The sequence below is a fragment of the Camelus dromedarius genome, chromosome 4 (genome assembly GCF_036321535.1).
Source record: "Camelus dromedarius isolate mCamDro1 chromosome 4, mCamDro1.pat, whole genome shotgun sequence".
Lineage (NCBI taxonomy): Eukaryota > Metazoa > Chordata > Mammalia > Artiodactyla > Camelidae > Camelus > Camelus dromedarius.
The window spans coordinates 48,099,477-48,118,451 of record NC_087439.1 but is presented as its reverse complement, the minus strand read 5'-3'; the positions used below and the strand labels follow the sequence as shown (position 1 = coordinate 48,118,451).

The 18,975-nt window shown below is 38.9% G+C and overlaps 1 protein-coding gene across 2 annotated transcripts in view; it reads left to right on the top strand.

Annotated features, from left to right (window-relative positions):
* Window positions 1-6,930: 6,930 nt before the first annotated feature.
* Window positions 6,931-18,975, top strand: part of OLA1 (Obg like ATPase 1) — a 138,666-nt gene continuing 126,621 nt past the window's right edge. The window contains exons 1-3 of one of the 2 annotated variants that reach the window (XM_031451681.2): window positions 6,931-7,081; window positions 8,388-8,488; window positions 17,632-17,775. In XM_031451681.2, the coding sequence (XP_031307541.1) occupies window positions 8,388-8,488; window positions 17,632-17,775 (245 nt within the window). In that variant the 5' untranslated portion in view covers window positions 6,931-7,081. Of the gene's footprint in view, window positions 7,106-8,387; window positions 8,489-17,631; window positions 17,776-18,975 lie in introns of both variants that reach the window. The other variant, XM_031451682.2, reaches the window with a different exon arrangement.

Sequence of the window (18,975 nt, the reverse complement as noted above, 5' to 3'; positions counted from 1 at the left end):
GTACAGTGCTACTTTCTCTCTTAGGTCATTTTGTGTAATCTGGCTCTGCTTTAAAGGAGCGCCAACCTAAGCTGTTACTGCTTCAGTTGGCCAAGAAGACACAGTGTTGAGCAGTCTCTTCAGTTGTCAGACAGGATATCCCAAAGACAGCTTCTAGAAGAAGACTGCTCAGTAATTGTCCACGGTCACTCAAGAAAACCTACATATTTCATCCCACTCCTTGGAAATCTTTCCCTCCATGTGACAAGGTATTTTCTCATCCAGAGTAAAATAAAGCACGAGACTCTCAATTCTAAATTTCATCTTGGTAGTGAGACATCTGGTGGGAGCAATGTGTTCCTTAGATCAGTACTTTTTTTTTTCAGTGTTAAATAATCATTTTTGTCCTTAGACAGCTGTTAAAAAAGCAAGGGAAGAGAGCACTGTTCAACTGTGCAGCAAAAGTACTCCTTCTAGATCACTATTTAATAGCAACTTTCAAAGAGTTGATCTCCTTAGAGCACATGTTCCAAGAGAGTTTAATGTGTATTATATGAAAGCACAGGTACCCCTTTGGTAATGCTGGGTTAAGGAGATTTAACAGGTCTCTTTATTGCAGAATTTCTCAGATCCTTAAATATACTAATGTAATTACAGTCTCCCAAAGGGGGATGCAGAGTGCAGCACTTCCTAAACTTATCTGAGCCTAGATCCCTTGCTCCACAGAGCAGTGTGGAGGGTCACTGTTCCACAGAACACACTCTGGGAAATGATATTTTATAATTCAAAACTACAGAGAAGAGGAACATGGGGCCAATGGGCCCCTTAACATACACTAATCATTTTCAGGACAGTATAAATTCTTCTTTGCTTTGGCTATTGCAACCATTGTTTGGCTGTAAGAAATAGAAATCCATTGCAAACCAAATTAAACAGAAAATGGAAGCCTTGGTAGAACACACGGCTGTCTCACAGAGTCCAAGGTCAGAAAGTATACATGGCTTTAGGAGAGCTAGACTGTAACAGGAAATTCAGAACTTGTGATTAAAGGACCACATGGATAATTGATTACCTACCCTTTCCCTGCCTGCCTGTTTTGTTTTTCTTTCTTTCGAAGACCTTTATCTGTACTGTCAATCAAGTGTCTGACATAACCTGAGTCTATGTTCCCTTTAAGCAGTCCACAGCATTTATTGCTATGTCCGAAGTCCAACTTCTTAAGAGAAGAGACTTTTGATTGCTCAGCTTGGGATGGGTTTTCACCCACCACTAGTTCAATCTGCTGTGGCTGGAGAGTTCCTGTGCTATAAATAGGAAGCCCTCAGATGGATGAGGGGGGACGGATCCTTCTTAGAAGGAAGGGGCCACAGGATAAGGAGGAGCCACCAAGTAATGTTAGTCATGGCTTCTTTATAAGAATCATCCTAGAAAGAAGGGCACCCGTGATTGCAGTATTTCATAGACTGACAATAGCAAATTGATTTACAAAGAATGTCCTTCATAGAATTTATTTGTGAATCTATTATGAATATTATATTAGGTATTATCACTATTTATTAGTATCTAATTCTCCTCTACTGCCAGGTACAAGGATTCCTGCCCCTTGAAATTTGATGTGGCCTTGTGACTTCACTTGGCCAATGAAATGCCACTTTGTGGGGAGAGCACTTTGATATGGAAGGATTTGGAGAGACTGAAACAGCCTGCAAGTGACAAGCCAACTCATGGATATCCAGCAGATCCCCAGGGACTTATGCAAGAGAAGTACTTTCATTTTGTAACCCTCCTGACATTTTGGAGTTTGTCAGTTATTGTATTATAATCCAGCCTATCCTGACTAGGACAAATATTCTCTGAAATGAATAACACAGGTTCAATACTATATTGAAGGTGAAATGTTATGCTAATCTGGTGTTAATGTGAGAGGCCACGGGTTTGGTGATACCGGCCTATGTACAAGATTCCCCAGTTTTCAGTTCAACTGACGGGACTCATATATTTTGGTAAGTAATCATCATTTTCCATGACTAGAATTTTAAGCATCTTGTAAAGTTTAATAAAAATATTATTTTCACATGCTGTCATTTTATAACACTATTAAGTGTTATCAGAAGATGGTCAGTTTTCTTCAGTGTTTTCTCAGTGAACTAGATGTGCCAACATTTATTACACTTACGTACATTAAATCAGGTGACCACCAATGCCACTGATTCCTTTCAGAATTACCATTCTGTGCTCAAGCTGTTATCTTGAGAAAATGGTTCAGGAAGTGTAAGTGGACACAGGTGTCCTTTACTTCTACAACCCTGATTTTGCTCCATAGCCCTCACAGTCATGTGCCTCAGAGGAATTTGATCGCTTGTCCAGCCCCAAGGCTGGGCTGAATGGCCTCAGGCCATTCCCTCTGCCAGTGTTTGATTCAGGTACAGGCATGAGAGCCCATTGTGCCCAGTCGAAGAAGTCTTCTGGAAGGTTTCTAAGACAGATTTCCTTCTTTCCAGGAAAGAGGTAGAGGAAGAGGTGGTTTCTTCCCTCTACCCTCTCTGAATGTGTTGCTCAGAACTGCCACAGCAGTCTTCTTGCTGTTAGCCTGAGGATGAAACCAGAGGATGCCCAGAGAAGACAGAACTATGATAAGGGAAGAACCAGGATCCCTGAAAATAGTGTTGAGCTACAGAATCTATCAGTCCTGAAGTTCTCCCTCTCTGGACTTTGTGACATAGAACAAATTTCCACTGAATCAGAATTTCTATTACTTGCAGATAAAAGCATCCTAGCTAATACCTTAATAATATTTTTACTTTTTAAGATTGGCATATGCCTTTTTATGTTGCCTCTGAGAAAACAGCATGTAAAATTTTCTTTTAACACTTCCTAAGTCTTTATCCGTGAATTACAATAGAGATTAGATAACAAAACTCTAGCAGTGCCTGGGATGATAACTGGACTCTTTAATCAATCAACTTTCTTTCAAATACCACGAGCAATTCCAGAATAGAGAGCAGATGGTTAAACATGCTTTACTTCACAGGTAACTTATGGTCAAATATCAAAGATTCAAAATCATGGTCTGTCAAGTGGAAGAATGAAAATTGAAAATCTGCTTCCTTGCTGATGCCTGACAGGGTCTGAGTACTGCTGGTAATGGAACAGGGAAAGGGGATGATTAAGCACCGCCTTGTACATATAGTATCAGAAGTCCTGCAAGTAAGTGAAAATCAAGGTGCTGTATTTTAAATCTTCAAATTGTAATTAAAGTACTTAGGTATCCTGCAGATTTTTACCAGGTTCTTAGATAGTTATTTGTGTAATTACTGTTTGCCTACCTGTTAGATTGCAAGCTCCTTGAGGGCCAGGACCATATTTATCTTGTTCTTCACTGCTCTAATTCCTAGAGCAATGCCTGGAATAGGTACTTAAGAATATAATTTTATATGAACAACAACACAAAGTGAAGAACAGGATATTCTAAATATATGGGACTCTTTTCTTGACACCGGGTATGACAGAAACCTTAATGTAGATAAAAAGAAAATCTGATACAGATAACAGAAAAAATGCTATTTAGTAACTCTCTATAGGGTGCTTATTTTTTTTTTAATTGAGATAAAATTGACATATAACAGTGTAAGTTTAAGGTGTTGATTACCGCAAGTTTTAGCTAGCACCTCCATCACCTCACACAATTATCATTTTTTTTTTGCGATGAGAACATTTAAGATCTAGTCTTTCAGCAGTTTGCAAGTATATATATATATAATACAGTATTGCTAACTATAGTCACAATGCTGTGCATTAGATGCCCAGAGCTTATTTATCTTCTAACTGCAGGTTTGTACCCTTTGCCCAACATGCTCTCAATTCCACAGCCTCCCTCCTCCACCCTGCACAAGTTACTTACTTATTTATTTTTTTTGCAAGCTGTTCCCTTATGCTGTAAAGTTATTATTAGGACTCCATTTCCCTTCCAGTGTAGTTACTACTATTATCTTGCTATCTGTTATGCCTGTAACAGATGTTGACAAGGTTGGCCAACAAGTGTAGTCCGGTCCTGCCAGCCCATGGTGAATGTGTCACGTCTGCATTTTCTTTCTTTCCTTCTGATCCTCTCTCTGTAAACTCTTCCTGTCTCCTGTCCCTTGGCTTTCTGTGCAGGATCACTAAATCTCTGGATTTCCAACTGAGCTACTCTGTACTGGGGGGTAAATTACTGACTCCAAGCCACTCCCTAGATCCTATGTGATCTTTGGTCAACTCACTTGATCCCTGGTTACTGGCTGGGAAGGAAAGAAAAATTATGAAAGGCTAATAATAGCAAAGAGTGAAAAATGTGAGCTCTACTTTTTTTTCATCCCATTCATCTTTCCTTGGCAGCAGCCTTATGTGGAGCTGATCTGATGGCCTATTCTCATTCTTTCTCTGACAGAGATTTTTTGCTCCACTTCCATCCTAGACCACTCTGATTCTTTCCTCTAGGCTTCACTCAATCACTGAGCCCAACAGGTCCTAAATAGACTTCTCTTTGTGCAAAAGGCTCAAGGACAAACTTCCCTGTGTTCAAAGTCATTTTCTTAGGCTTGGCATTAGTGTTAACTCTTCATATCCTGTTTGTCTCACTGAGTCTTCATTTATAATGTAGAATAGAAGATGCATACTAGGATTTTCTCTGAGAAACCCTGCTTCATTAGTAGAGAGAGGTAACTCACACAGATGTTTCTACTGTGTGACCACTACCCACATGAACAAGGCTGACTGGACCCTTAGCAGAACTTCATCTAAACTGGGCCAATCAGATTCTCTTTCTTGTGACTATGAATTGACCCCCAGTGACTGCGAGCTAGTCACATTTCCTCCAGTGAGCTGGAAATGGAGTCCTGTTTTTGAGTAACCATTGGCAGCAATTGGCTACTCCTGAAACCCTGTCTAGCTCACTGACATCTGCGTGAACTGCTTTAAGGCACTTTAAAGGTAGTCAAAAGTTCAAGTTAAAGATGTAGCTGCAAATACAGAAACAAGGACTTGACAGTGTGAATGGAAGAGAATGGGTAGATCACAGAGATATTGAGATTTAAGAAATAGTGGGATTTCACCAAAAGACAGTAATAAATTGAAGATAATTCTACTACTCCACAACTGGGGAACATTTTCAAGTGGTATTGGAGTGGCTGGTTGCTGGGCAGATTGGACTCTGGGATTCTGAGCTTTTTAGGTAATGGTTCCTCTCTTTTTTCCCAAGCAGCAGTGTGAAAGCCAACTATAAAAACGTCACTACTAAAACAGTAAACAACTTAGGAATTACTTTGTTAGGGCTATTCATAAGAGTTTATACTGATGGTGGGTACAAAATGTGGGCTAGTTAGTTTCTTTCTGTTTCGTAGCTATCATGCACCCAGACACTTCTAAAAAAAATAAATATAAGGTTTTGGGGACAAGGGATCTAGATTGAGAGAATTTAAATAGTAAATAGTGCATATTTGCCAATGATATAAAGAAAAAAGAATACAAAACCAAAATCAAATCAAGTTGCCTGTGTCCTTCAAAATTTCCAAATTTACAGACAAAGCTTTTTAACTTATCTCAGTGGACCACTCTCATAGGGCTAAGGAAAACCTTAATGCAATTTTATTATAAATAATGGCTCAGTTGCTGCTTATAAAAAGTCCCTATTAGAATTTTGGCTGAAAGGGAACAGATTTTTCAGTTAGACTGGGGCTTGAAATCTGGCTTCTGCCATTTACCAGTTAGTTGTGTGACTCTATCCAAATTACTTTCTTTTTTCTCTTTTTAACCTTTCTGATACTATTTCCTCATCTGTAAACTGGGGATATCAGCCAACTCATATCTTTTCCTTTATTAGGAACTATTTTTTTTTTTTTTGAAAGAAGCTTCCAGTGTCACAATTTCTGTACAAGTATTACATTCATTGGAACAAATACTTGAAAGCTGGTTGAAGGCCAGGACCTGTATGAATGAATTCCTTCTACACATGGAGCTCATAGTGTAGTCAGGTGTGGGTGAGATAAGATGAAACCCTAATATTAACAATAGTCTTTATTATTGTTTATGAGGTTTTCCTATATGTGCTAGGTACTGTTGCTGCAAGTTTTACACATAGTATCTCAATTTAGCCTCATAACTTGGTGAGGTGGGTCTTAACGGCCTCATTTTGTCTAGGAGGAAATTGAAGTCCAGACAGGTTACTTTGTCTAGGGTCACACAGCTGAGTAGTGGAATCCAGATTGGAACATACACGTCCCAGGTTGGAATTCCAAGGCCCCTGTTCGTAACCACCCAGAGGAAAGGGGAGGTGGGGTTGGAACTGGCTGTATTAAACGCATTCTGGGATCCAGCACCTATCAAACGCCTGTTTAACAATAAGGCGACTAATGTCTCTTTAGATATTAAGCTTCCCTTAGCCCTTTTTTCCTTCAGTAAAGTTTAACAGCTTCTCACCATGTGGATTGACTGCAGAAAGTTATAGGAATTTAAGACGAGCTGGGGCCGTGGTCCCCGAGGACTCAGTTGGCGGCCAAGCAGGGCTGGCAAGGCTCATCGCCAGACCTCAGGCGACCCCCATCGCCAGACCTCAGGCGACCCCTCTCCAAGTCCGAGGGTGCTTCGAGGTCCAGCGGGTGAAGTGTGGGGCCGCAGAGCGGCGAGCGAGCGTGTACGGGCGACGCTGGGCGCGCACCGTGAGGAAGCTGAGATCTGGAGCCGAGTAGCCCCACGTGCAGAGGGCGGAAGACGCGCGCTCCGGGGTGGGATGCGGTCAGGAGGGCCCAGGCGGTAGCTCCCGCTCCCGCCCTCTGTGGGGCCGCGCGGCCCCTCCCACCCTGCTCCCGCCTCCCGGGCAGCCGGGTTAGTGGGCGGGGCGAGAGGGCAAAAGGGGTGGGCCAGGGCAGGGAGGGGTGGGGCGCGCAGCCTGCGCGCAGGTGCCGCCGGGCTCCCGGCCCGCCCGTTCCGCTGCCGCCGCCGACGTGCGTGCCGCTCAGCGGAGGGGCCGGGCCTGCGCTCTCTCCTCCTTCCTCCCCGCCTCCCGCTCCCGACAGGACCCATCTCCTGCTGCCGCTGGGACCCCGTGTCATCGCCCGCCCCGAGCACGGTGAGGCCCTCGGGGAACCTCCGGGTATGCTCCCCGCCGCGTTTTCGACCCCATGGCCCGTTGCTCTGAGTCCCGCGTCAGGCCAAGGCCGCGTGGCCGGGATGGGGCGAGGGCAGCGGGCGGCGTGGGGTGTGTGGATGAATGAGGCGCTCTCGGACTAGGCCGCGCGTCCCGAGAGCGGCCCACGCCTCACCCGGCACACTCTGGGAAAAGCCTTCTCCGGAGGCCGGGACAACCAGTGGCCCAGTCCAGCGGGGGAAGATGTTGGGTGAGGCCCCGTTTGGGCTGGGCGGCTGGCCACCCCTCGGTAGGAGGCCAGGGGACTGGAGAGTTCTCTGCTCCTGGAGCTGTGCCTCGGAGACCTGGGGTTTGGCTGGGAACAGGTGTGAGTTAAGACACTGAGAAGGGAGATTCCTAGCCCTCGGAGTCAGGGATCAGAAGCTGGGATGAGCAGGGCCTCAGCGTGGCCCCGGAAGGTTCAACTGGAGCCAGAAGACAGGGACAGTTTGAGTTCCCAGCTTATAAAACGCGAGGTTAGCAATCCTCATGAGTTCAGTTTGCAGTACTAAAGTGGGATCAATTCTACACGGAGGAACTTGGAGTCAGGTTGGCAGGGACCAAGAATGTTTCGACCTGTAACAAAAAGGGGTAGTGAATCCATTTACGACTAGGAATAACCGAAGGGTAGATTCCAAAGGTTGCTTGAGTGGACTGATGAGTTGTACCTACAGTGCCAGAGGTAGAAGAGACTTGTTGGAAAGACCTTGATAATAGCGGCATGTGTTCATTCATGTGAAAAATGGTGCTTGTCGGTAAATGGGAAAGAACAGGTTCCAGATTAAGGGGAGGAGGGGAATGGTTTGGTGGGCGGTGACTCGGGGTGCTGGTGGTTCTAGAATGGATTTGCTTTGACGCTCTTACCTATGCTCCTGCTTCCAAATACTTTCATTCGTATAATGACACGTCAGGTTAAGAAAGTATTTTGTGAACAGAGTTGCTGGAGGATTGGCAGCTAAATTTTATTTTTAATTTCTGATGCCACATATTTTTTAGATTAGTTTTTCCAGGACTTCTCAGTCGTGACTACTTTGACAACTGTCAGAATTGGATCTGTTAACAGAATTTTTTTTTTTCATTTTTGTTGAAAAATAAAGTGAATTTAGCTCTGTGTCAGTTTTGGATTGATATATACAGTGTGCTTTATTCTTAATCTGTTATTCAGTAATGTATTTTGTGTGATGAAATACGTTTTTGCTCGATGGGCATAGTAAAAAATTTTGTTCATATGTGTGTTTTGACATTTCAGATGCCTCCCAAAAAGGGAAGTGATGGAATTAAACCACCTCCAATCATTGGACGATTTGGAACCTCCTTGAAAACTGGTATTGTTGGATTGCCAAATGTTGGGTAGGTGGATGTTGGGCTTTTCTCATTTTCATCTTGTAAATATTTTGGCTCCTGTTGTAGAAATGGGAACTCATGAGATAATTAAAATTTAAATTGAAGAAAAGAGGCTAGGAAGCTGGAATATTAATATGTTGCAAAACAAGGTTTTCATTTAGATGTATCTTATTTTTGGTTTTCTACACAGATACTGTGTTGAAACTTGTTACTTATAGTGTGTGTCTTGCTAAACTTGGAGGAAGAAGCAATGGGAGTTTAAACATCAAGTTGAACCATATCAGCTCTGTTTGCTTGAAACACTGTTGGGAGACACACAGTAATGAATTTAAGTGGAACTAGAGTAGTTTAAATTAGATTGTTGTGCTGGCTGGCTATGTAGGGGTCCTAGGTTGGCTACCAGAGGCCATGAAGTAGGATACTTTAGGAAATAGTTTTAAAAGGCCCTTTATAAATCTGAATAGATTCTCGGGAGATCAGGAGTCAGATGGCTGAATTTTTACTGGAGAAGAAGGTGACAGTTTTAAACTTAATATTGGAATTTGCTAGATAAAAGGGTATCTGTTACAAAGTGGTTACATCTGAAAGTTGTGAGAGCAGAATTTTGAGTTCTGTAATGTTTAAAATTAAAGTGAATTATTTATCACAAATAACACAGTAATAGGAAATATTTGTGGGGTTTATTATACAAATCTATACACATGCAACTTGGATGTTCAAAGTCTACTTTTTCCTTATTTGCCCTTCTATTTTAATACCTTTTACTAATATTAAAATGTAAAATGTCTAGAAGTAATTAGGATATACTAAGGAATAACAGATCCAGTATCGATTTATTAAAGTGACTGAAAGTATTTTGTTACGTGCTTTTTGGGCGTTTAGTTTGGCAGCAGGTAGGACAACGGAGTTCTTTCGTGTGTCCCTTGGAGTCTCTGTCACAGAGATTGCTTAGTGAACGGAGCATGGTGTGACCAAGTAAGGCAGTTCTGAAATTCTTGTAATGTAAAAGATGACAAGTGTGGCTGTCCTAATTTCAGTCTGGAGCCTGAGAGGTTTGCATTTTGAGGGGGTTTCCTGCTGTGATATAGGCTGCTTGCAAAGTAAGACTAAGTGGAGAATGGGAATATAAGCAAAACAAATAATTAAGCAAAGTACTGTAGGGTGCTGTCAATAAACTTGAAAGCAAGATATGATCATTATGTATGTGTGTGTATTGCATTAGTAAGCAAGACAGTTTTCAGATATTAACATACTTCTCTTATTGTAGAATCATTGCAGTCAGTGCAGCTTGACTTTAAATGGGACTACTTTAAAATGAGGCATCTTAAAAAGTGTTTTCTGTATGAGCTTTTTAGCTTAGAGCATAATAAAATCAATATATATATATGTAAATAATCTAAGATATTTTATTATCTAGTATAAATGTGCTATTTATGCCTTTAAATTAAATACTTTAAATACTTTCTCCCAGTTTTATTCAGGTATACTTTATAAACAGTAAAATTCACTAATGTTAATAATGTACAGTTTGAGGAGTTTTGTGTTTGGTTATGAACACTCCTTTTTACAGAATGATATTATATTACCTGTGTCAGGTGCAGGTTCTTTGTAAGCAACATAGATTCTGGCTGTCTTAAGCAAGAGAAAGAGACTTATTGGAAGGAGAGCGTTGAAGGCCAAGCTGAACAGCCAGGCCTCAGAAAGAACAGGAGCTAAGGTGGTGCTGGCAGAGATGGGTCCACGTGGAGCTCAGCCATATGAACTGAGCTTCTAGGTGTTTCCCATCTCCTGCTCTCTCTCCAGTGATGCAGATTCCTGTGTAAGAAGATCTGATTGGACCTCAGGGTAGACCTACAAGACATTGTTTGGGGAGAGGGGTCAATTCTCTATAAAGGATGGCCTGCTGATCAAAAATAAGAATATTTAGTACAGAAACCATCTAAAGAATTTTGTGATTTTTAGAGAACTGAATGAATAAGAAGTTTTGCTTTTTAGTAACCATAAGGCTGATTACCTAGAAACTTAGAGGTAAAATTCATAGCTAACAATAACTGATATTTATTGAACACTTACTATATACCGGTCACTCTTCTGAGAGCTTTATATGTATTATATAATTTAATCAGTGGTTTAACCTCTTCCCCCTCCCCTTCCCATTAGAATTTAAATTCCATGAAGGCAAGGATTGTCTTGTTCTTGTTGTTATAGTCCTAGCACCTAGACTGATATCAAGAACTTCATAAACACTCAGTAATTATTTATGAATGGGATAGTTTTTCCACCCTTGATGCCATGTGTAGGTTTAATGATAAGAAGGCATGTTTTAATGGCCACTTTTAATGAAATGGAAAAAATACTAAACCAAGAGTGTGAACATTTGGTTTCTAGATTTGTTCTGCTTTTTCTTAACCAAATGACCTTTATAAATTAGCTCCTCTTGGGCCAGTATACTACTGTAGGTGTGAGGCTTGGAGGCTGTTGGGGAAAACTACTTTTTTTTAAGGATTTATTTTTTTAGAGAAGTTTTAGGTTCACAGCAGATTTGAGGGGAGGGTGTGGAGATTTCTCATATACCCCTGGCCCTTATACAAGCATTATCAACATCCTGTACAAGAGTGGTACATTTGTTATCATTGATGAACTTACATTGACACATCATAATCACCCAGTGTCCGTAGTTTACCTAAGGGTACACCCATGGTGTTGTACTTTCTATGGGTTTGGACAAATGTATAAAGACCTTTGTGCACCATTATAGTATCATACAGAGTTGTTTCACTGTCCTAAAAATCCTCTGCTGCTCCTATTCACATACCCTCCCAAACCACTAAGTTCTTTACTGTCTCCATACTTTGGTCTTTTCCAGAATGTCATATAGTTGGAATCGTACAGTATGTAGCCTTATCAGATTGGCTTCTTTTACTTGGTAGTATGTATTTAAGTTCCCTCCACGTCTTTTCCTGAGTTAAACAGCTTATTTCTTTTTAGTGCTGAATATTATTCCATTGCCTGAATGTACCATAGTTTATTTATCCATTCATCAACTGAAGGACATCTTAGTTTGCTTCCAAGTTTTGGCAGTTATGAATAAAACTGCTTGCTATAAACATCCATGTGCAGGTTTTTATGTGGACATAAATTTTCAACTTGTTTTGGTAAATACCAAAGAGCATGGTTGCTGGATTGTATGGTAAGAATATGCTTAGTTTTATAAGGAACTTCGGAAGTGGCTGTACCATTTTGCATTTCCACTAGCAATGAATAAGAGCTCTTGTTGCTCCATATCCTTGTCAGCATTTTGTGTTGTCAGGGTTCTGAATTTTGGCCATTTTAATGGGTGTGTAATGGTATTCCATTGTTTTAATTTGCATTTCCCTGATGACATATAATGTGAAGCATCTTTTCTTATACTTATTATTTGTCATCTCTGTATTTTCCATGGTGGGACATGTGTAAGGTCTTTGGCCTGTTTTTAAATCAGGTTGCTTATTTTCTTATTATTGTTTTAAGAGTTCTTTGTATGTTTTGGATAACAGCCCTTTATCAGATGTGTCTTTTACAAATATTTTCTCCGAGTCCGTGGCTTGTCTTCCCATTCTCTTGACATTGACATTGTCTTTTGCAGAATAGAGGGTTTTCAGTTTAATGAAGTCTAACTTACCATTTCTTTCATGGATCATGCCTTTGGTATTGTATCTAAAAAGTCATTTCCATACCCAAGTTCATCTAGATTTTCTTCTATTGTCTAGGAGTTTTATAGTTTTGTATTTTATGCTTTTTGTGATCCATTTGAGTCAATTTTTGTGAAGGAAGTACAGTCTGTGCCTAGATTCTTTTTTTTTTTTTTTTGGCATGTGGATGTCCAGTTGTTCCAGCATCATTTGTTGAAAAGACTATCTTTGCTCCATTGTGTTGCCATTGCTTGAGAAACTACATTTTGGTATTCCAGGCTTCTTTACTGTGTCATGGGACAGCTCTTCTCATTACTACCATTGCATGAAATGCGATGAGGTTCAGTTGAGGGTGTCAGAGAACCCCAAATAACTTTTGCTTAAACAGACATTTATTTTTTATGTAGAAGTGTAAACTTTGCAGTCCTAGATTGGTATAGTGACTTGCTGTATGAAGTCCTTGAAACCCCAGCTCCTTTCAACTCATACCTTGGCAATCCCAGAGATGTGGCCTTTCATTTTCATGTTCCAAAGAGTTGTGAATTCCAGACAGCTGGTTATCTGAAGGTCAGAAGGCCAAACAACTTTCCCTGAAGTCTATTAGGGATTTTTTCTTGTAAGCTACCACACTATGCTTCTGGTAGCATTCCTTTGTCCAAATGGAGTCATAAGAATTTATTTTCAGGAAAGGCTAGGAAATGTAGTCTTTATTTTGATGGCCATATGTTCAGTTAAAAATTCTGTTACTATGAAAGAAGGAGAGAATTGATATTGGGAGACAACTCAATACTCTATTCTAATACTCAGCAGTTGCCCTAGGGGAGTATTTGTCTTGCTTAGTTGATGCTTCTGGGAATGTCCTTTGGTTGTTCCTACAACTTGCCTTTTTGCAGTTTGCAAGAGACCAACCATAGTCTTTGAAACCTATATCCTGTTGTTGAGGAAAACATTGTAAGAAATGCTTTAAAACAATCACAAGATAATTATGTTCAGTGTTTCAGTTATCTATTGTTGTATAGCAAACCACTCCAAAAGTTTGTGGTTTAAAACAGTAACTATTATTTCTCATTATTCTGTAGGTTAGTTGGGTGAGTCTTAACTTTTGGTCTCACTTGGGATCCTTTATATGGCTGCATTCAGCAGGTAGCTAGTCAGGATTGGAAGGTCCAAGATGGCCACACCCACAGGGCTGGGACCTTATCAGGTTGGCTAGAAGTCCGGGGATATCTTCCTTTACTTGGCTTCTTGTTCTCCAAGTGGTCGCCCGCCCAAGCTTATTTATAGCATGGTGGCTAGCTCCCAAGAGAGGGAAAATGTGACAGTGGCCCAGGACACTTCTACCTATTTATTTTGGTCAAAGCAAGTTGTGACACCAGCCCAGAGACAAGGAAAGAAGGGAAATAGAGTGAGCCTAGTGTTGGGAGAAGTGGCAAAGAAAGTGTGGCCATCTTGAATTCACTGTAGTCTCCTATTTTCCTAATATAATTTGTGTGACTCCCATTTGTTCCCTGGGGAAGTCTTCCTGGCTGATTCTTAGCTTCTTGTTCTTGCTGAAGGGGTTCCATCTTGATTGCTTGAAGAAACTCACCGGAGGAAGATTATTCTCTAAGTGCTCAAAAAATAACTGGCTTTTTAAATGCATATATTTATTTCTCATGCTGGCCAGATATTTTCCAGTATTTGATTATAAAAAATTTCATGTACAGAAAAGCCACTGAATTTTTATATGGAATATTGTTTCTTATATATACATTATTCTGTTATGTTTATCTCTGGGATAGATTATATTTTCCTTTTATAGTTGTAACTTCTTAAAATATTCCAGTTATTGCTATTAATAATTAATTTTTTTGCAGATTGCTTGCATGCACTAGTTTGAAATTGATGTGGAAATGAAGGTACCACGGTAGTGCAAATGGTATATTTTAACTATTTTTTAGATCATTAAAGGCCTTTTAAAAATACTTCCTTTGACAAAATCTATAGCAAAAGACAATAGTGATCTGTTTTACTTTATTTTTGTTTTTTTGGTGGGGGAAGGAGGTAATTTGATTGATTTCCTTCCTTGCTTTCTTCCTTCTTTCCTTCCTTCCTTCCTTCCTTCCTTCCTTCCTTCCTTCCTTCCTTCCTTCCTTCCTTCATGGAGGTACTGGGGATTAAACCCAGGACCTCATGCATGCTAAGCATGGGCTCTACTGCTGAGCTCTACCCTTCCCCTGACAATAGTGATCTGATTGCCAAAGCTGGTACTCATTTTTGTCCTTAATGTACTTCACCTCGCTGTCCTATTTGACAGTTAGTAACTCCCCACCTCTCTTACTCTTCCTTCAGTCCTTTATGCTTGCTACACTTCCTGTGTTTGCTCTCTAATATTAGATTTCTGTCCTTGGCTGTCTTCTCTTTTATACTTTCTCCCTGGGCAGTCTCATCCTCTCCTGATTTTAATCATCTATTGGTTTCTGTTTTCTAATGTATATGTCCTGCTCAGGTTGCATCTGAGTTCCAGATTCATATACCTAACTGCCCTGAATATCTCCAGTTAAATATCTTCACTCAGTATGACTAAAACTGAGCTCATTTCCTCTTGCATTCCCTATCTTGGGTAATAATACTACTTTCCACCCAGATACTTGAGAGATTTATCTTTGCATACTTTCTCCTTAATTGAATTTTTCAGTAGGGCACCAAACCTGCTGCAGATAATCTCTCTGATTTGTTTTCTTCACATTTTCATTTCCACTCATTTCTTACTTGAATTATTCCAGAGGCTTCTTAAGTGGGCTTTCTGTCAGAGCATTATTTATAGTGATTCTTATTGTTTTTGCCCCAGTGAGTTTTTTTTTTTAATTTTTAAATTGAAGTATAACATATACAGTAAAATGTGAAAACTTTAAGTGCACATATCAGATTTTTACATTTTAATTCACTCATGTAACCAGTACCCACATCAAGATCTAGGACAAATCCGGTGTCACAAAATACTTCCTGGTACCCCTTCCCAGTCAGTCCTGTCCTTCCTAGGATAACCATGTTCCAACTTCTGTTACCACATTGATTAGTTTGCCTGATACAGATAGAATCACACACTATACACTCTTTATGTCGTTTATAAGTCAACATTATGTCTGTGAGATTATACAATATATTTACCCATTTTGCTGTTGATGGGCACTTAGATTGTTTCCATTTCTGTTTTGAACATTCATGTACATGTCTTTTGGTGGGTAGACCTAAGCATTCACTTCTATTGGGTGAATGGATACACTCACCCTCTGCACTCCCATCCGCTTACTGCCCCACCTCTAGGAATTAAATAGCTTTAGGCAGATACTACCACACAATTTTCCAAAGTGGTCGTTCTAATTTATAGTGCCCATCTTGTAATAGAGTGCTAATTGCTCTGCATTCTCACCAGCACTTGGTATTGTCATTCTTTTTCATTTTGACCATTCTTGTGTATAGTATCTCATTTTGCATATCTCTGATAGCTAATGATTTTGAGCATTTTTTCATATGTTTACTGGACATCTTTTTTTTCTTATTAATGATTAGTTTTTTTAAAATTATGGATATAGATTCTTTATTGGATATGTATTAGAACTACCTCTTCCCAGTCTGCATGACTTTCTTGCTTAAGATTAAATAAAAATTGTTTTTGAAGTAGATTCACAGTTTAAAAAATTTCACACTTGGAAAGCTCATTAAAAAAAATTCTTATATGAGGTCTGCTACATTCCCCAAATGTTAACCTAGTACAGTTTATAAGAATCAGGAAATTAGCGTTGATTTACCAATTGTTTCACTATTGTCCATTTTCTGGTCCAGGATCTAATCTAGGATTACGTATATGTTGCATTTAATTGTTCTGTCTCCTTAGTTTCCCTTAATCTGGAACAGTTTCTTAGTTTCTCTTTGTCTTTCATGCCCTTGATTCTTTTGAAGAATGCTGGCCACTTATGGTAGGCCCTTAATTGAGGTTTATCTAATATTTCCATGTGATTAAATTCAAGTTATGCAATTTTGGGCGCAGAAGTGACATGTGCTTCTTAGTGTATTCTATCAGGAAGCACACAATGTTGATTTGTCCCATTACTAGTGATGTGAACTTTGATAACTTATCTAAGGAGGTGTCAGACTAATTTCTTCACTGAAAGGCTTACTGTATTTCCCACTGCAATTAATAAATATATCCTATGGGGGATACTTTGAAATTACGTAAATATTGTGTTTCTCATACTTTTGCCCCCCAGTTTTGGCATGTATTAATGATTCTTCTTTGAAATAGTTATTATTGTGGTGATTTTAAAATTTCTATTGTTCCTTCTGCATTTATAGAAGGAACAATTTATAAAAGGAACAATGGAAATTCTATTGTATAGAATTCTGTTGTAAAGAAGAATCTCCCTTTTATTCATGCAAATTATTTATAATTTATTTATATCAGGATCAAATTTTATTTTGTTGGTTATAACGTGCTACTGTTGTTATTTATTTTGTTGTTCAAATTGCCGAGATTTGGCCATCAGGAGACTTCCTGTTCTCTCGTATTCCTTTTGACGTGTCCTCTATTTTTTGAATATTTTCTACTTTCTGGCTGTGTATTATGTTCCAGGCTTATTTGTACTTTTTCTGCCCCAGCTTTGGAATAAACAAATTTGTATGTTGACGCATGTTTTCATCTCTCTTGGGTGTATACTTAGGAGTGGAATTTCTGGGTTATATGTGACTGTTTGACTATTTGAGGAACTGCCAAGCTTTTCTAAAGTGACTATGTCATTCTGTGTTCCCACAGCAATATATGTGGGGTCTTTAACTGAGGTATTGTTGACTTACAATATTATATTAGTTTCAGGGGTGCAACATAGTGCACTCATAAATAGACTCAAAATTTTTATAGATTATACTTTATTTATAGTTATTATGAATTATTGGCTGTATTCAGTGCTGTGCAATATATCCTTGTAGCTAATAATTTACTTTATACATAGTAGTTTGTACCTCTTACTTCCCTACCCCTATCTTTCCCCTCCTCCTTCCCTGTCCCCATTGGTAACCTCTAGTTTCAGAATGCTTGGGAAGGGATTGACCTAACTAAATACACATCTCTCTACATTTATGCCAGAAAAGATTATGCTAGGTATAGGTGAAATGATACTGGTGCTGCTAGGTACTTTAGGAGTAAAATCGATTTTGTGTATGATGTGAGACTAGCTGTCATTTATAACAAAGATTCTTAGGGGAAATGATTTTCAAATAGTCCTGATAGACTGAGATAGGAGCATAACCTAATTGTAAATCTTGAGCTGCATTATTTTCAATTTCATTCATTTCTGTTAGTAAAAACATGTATCTCCCCAGCACCCTTTCTGAATTGGTTTTATAATCCTCAAATCTTATTTGAGCATTGAAATTAGAGTGAGATAAATTTTTCTCAGTGTTAGCCTAGGAATTGATTTGAAATTATTTTATTCCTTCTAGGAAATCTACCTTCTTCAATGTATTAACCAATAGTCAAGCTTCAGCAGAAAACTTCCCATTCTGCACTATTGATCCGAATGAGAGCAGAGTACCTGTGCCAGATGAAAGGTTTGACTTTCTTTGCCAGTACCACAAACCAGCAAGGTAAGAAAAATCTTTTTGTCATTGTTTATTTGGTGGCCTTGTACAGAATGAGTAAATATATGTAGTGATATATTTAAAAGCATGTAGAAGGGTTTTTTGTTTTTGTTTTTTGTTTTTGTAAAATTAATGTAGCATTATAGTTTTGGGTGATTATAAAAGTAATGTAAAGCATGGAGAAGGGTGAGAAAGGATACATCCATTATTAGCATTGCAGTTATTTTTTTCTGGGGAGTATGAAGTAGAGGGAGAAGTTAGTCTGTATTAGGTGGTCTCATTCATGTAAAATTATACATGTATGTATGCATTCATGGGAAATGTGTGAAATGAAGATCACAAACTGATGGTTATCTCTGGGTAATGCAATCTTTAGGTCATTTTTTTCTTTATTTCTTGTTTTTCTCTGTTTTTTGAAATTTTTATAATAAGGAGATATTATATATTTAATTAGAAAAAATAAGATAATACAGGTGTGTAGGAAGTTCAGACTGTAGAGATATATGAAGAGAGGAGTAAAAGTCACCTCTGCTTCTACTTTGATATAATTAATGGGTATAAATACTTTGGAGGTAGATCCTTCCATACTTTTCTGTGAATGTGCATACATGTATTTATAGCAAGAGGCTACTTTTTAACTTGGAGTATTAGTAATATTTTTCTAGATTAAAAATGCACATATAATTTCTAATATAATAATTATATTCAATACTATATTATATGAATGTACACAGTTTATTTACCATTTTTCTATTATTGAGAATTCAGTTTGCTTTTAGTTTTTTTAGTTTGTCTATTTTGAATGTGGTGATAATCCCAAGTTTCTGTTTCCAGCCCTGAACTCTGTTGAACTCCAGATATATATCTAACCACCTCCTTGACATGACACTTAGATGACTAAACAGGTGCCTCGGACGTGACATGTCCAGAATGGACTTCCTGATTTCACTCTGCCTTATGTCAAATTTGTTCTTTCTTAGGACTTTTATAAGTCAATAAGTAGCAGTATTATTTTTCCAGTTGCTAAGTTAAAGTCCAAGATTTATCCATGATTCTTCTCTTTCCTCACCCCTACATCCAGTCTATCAGAAATTCCTATGAGTTGTAAGTAGAAAATATATAATGGATTCATTTACTTCTCTTACTCTTATCCACTAGTTTTAGCATCTATTGATTTTTTTTTGATGAATTAAGTATTACTGTGTT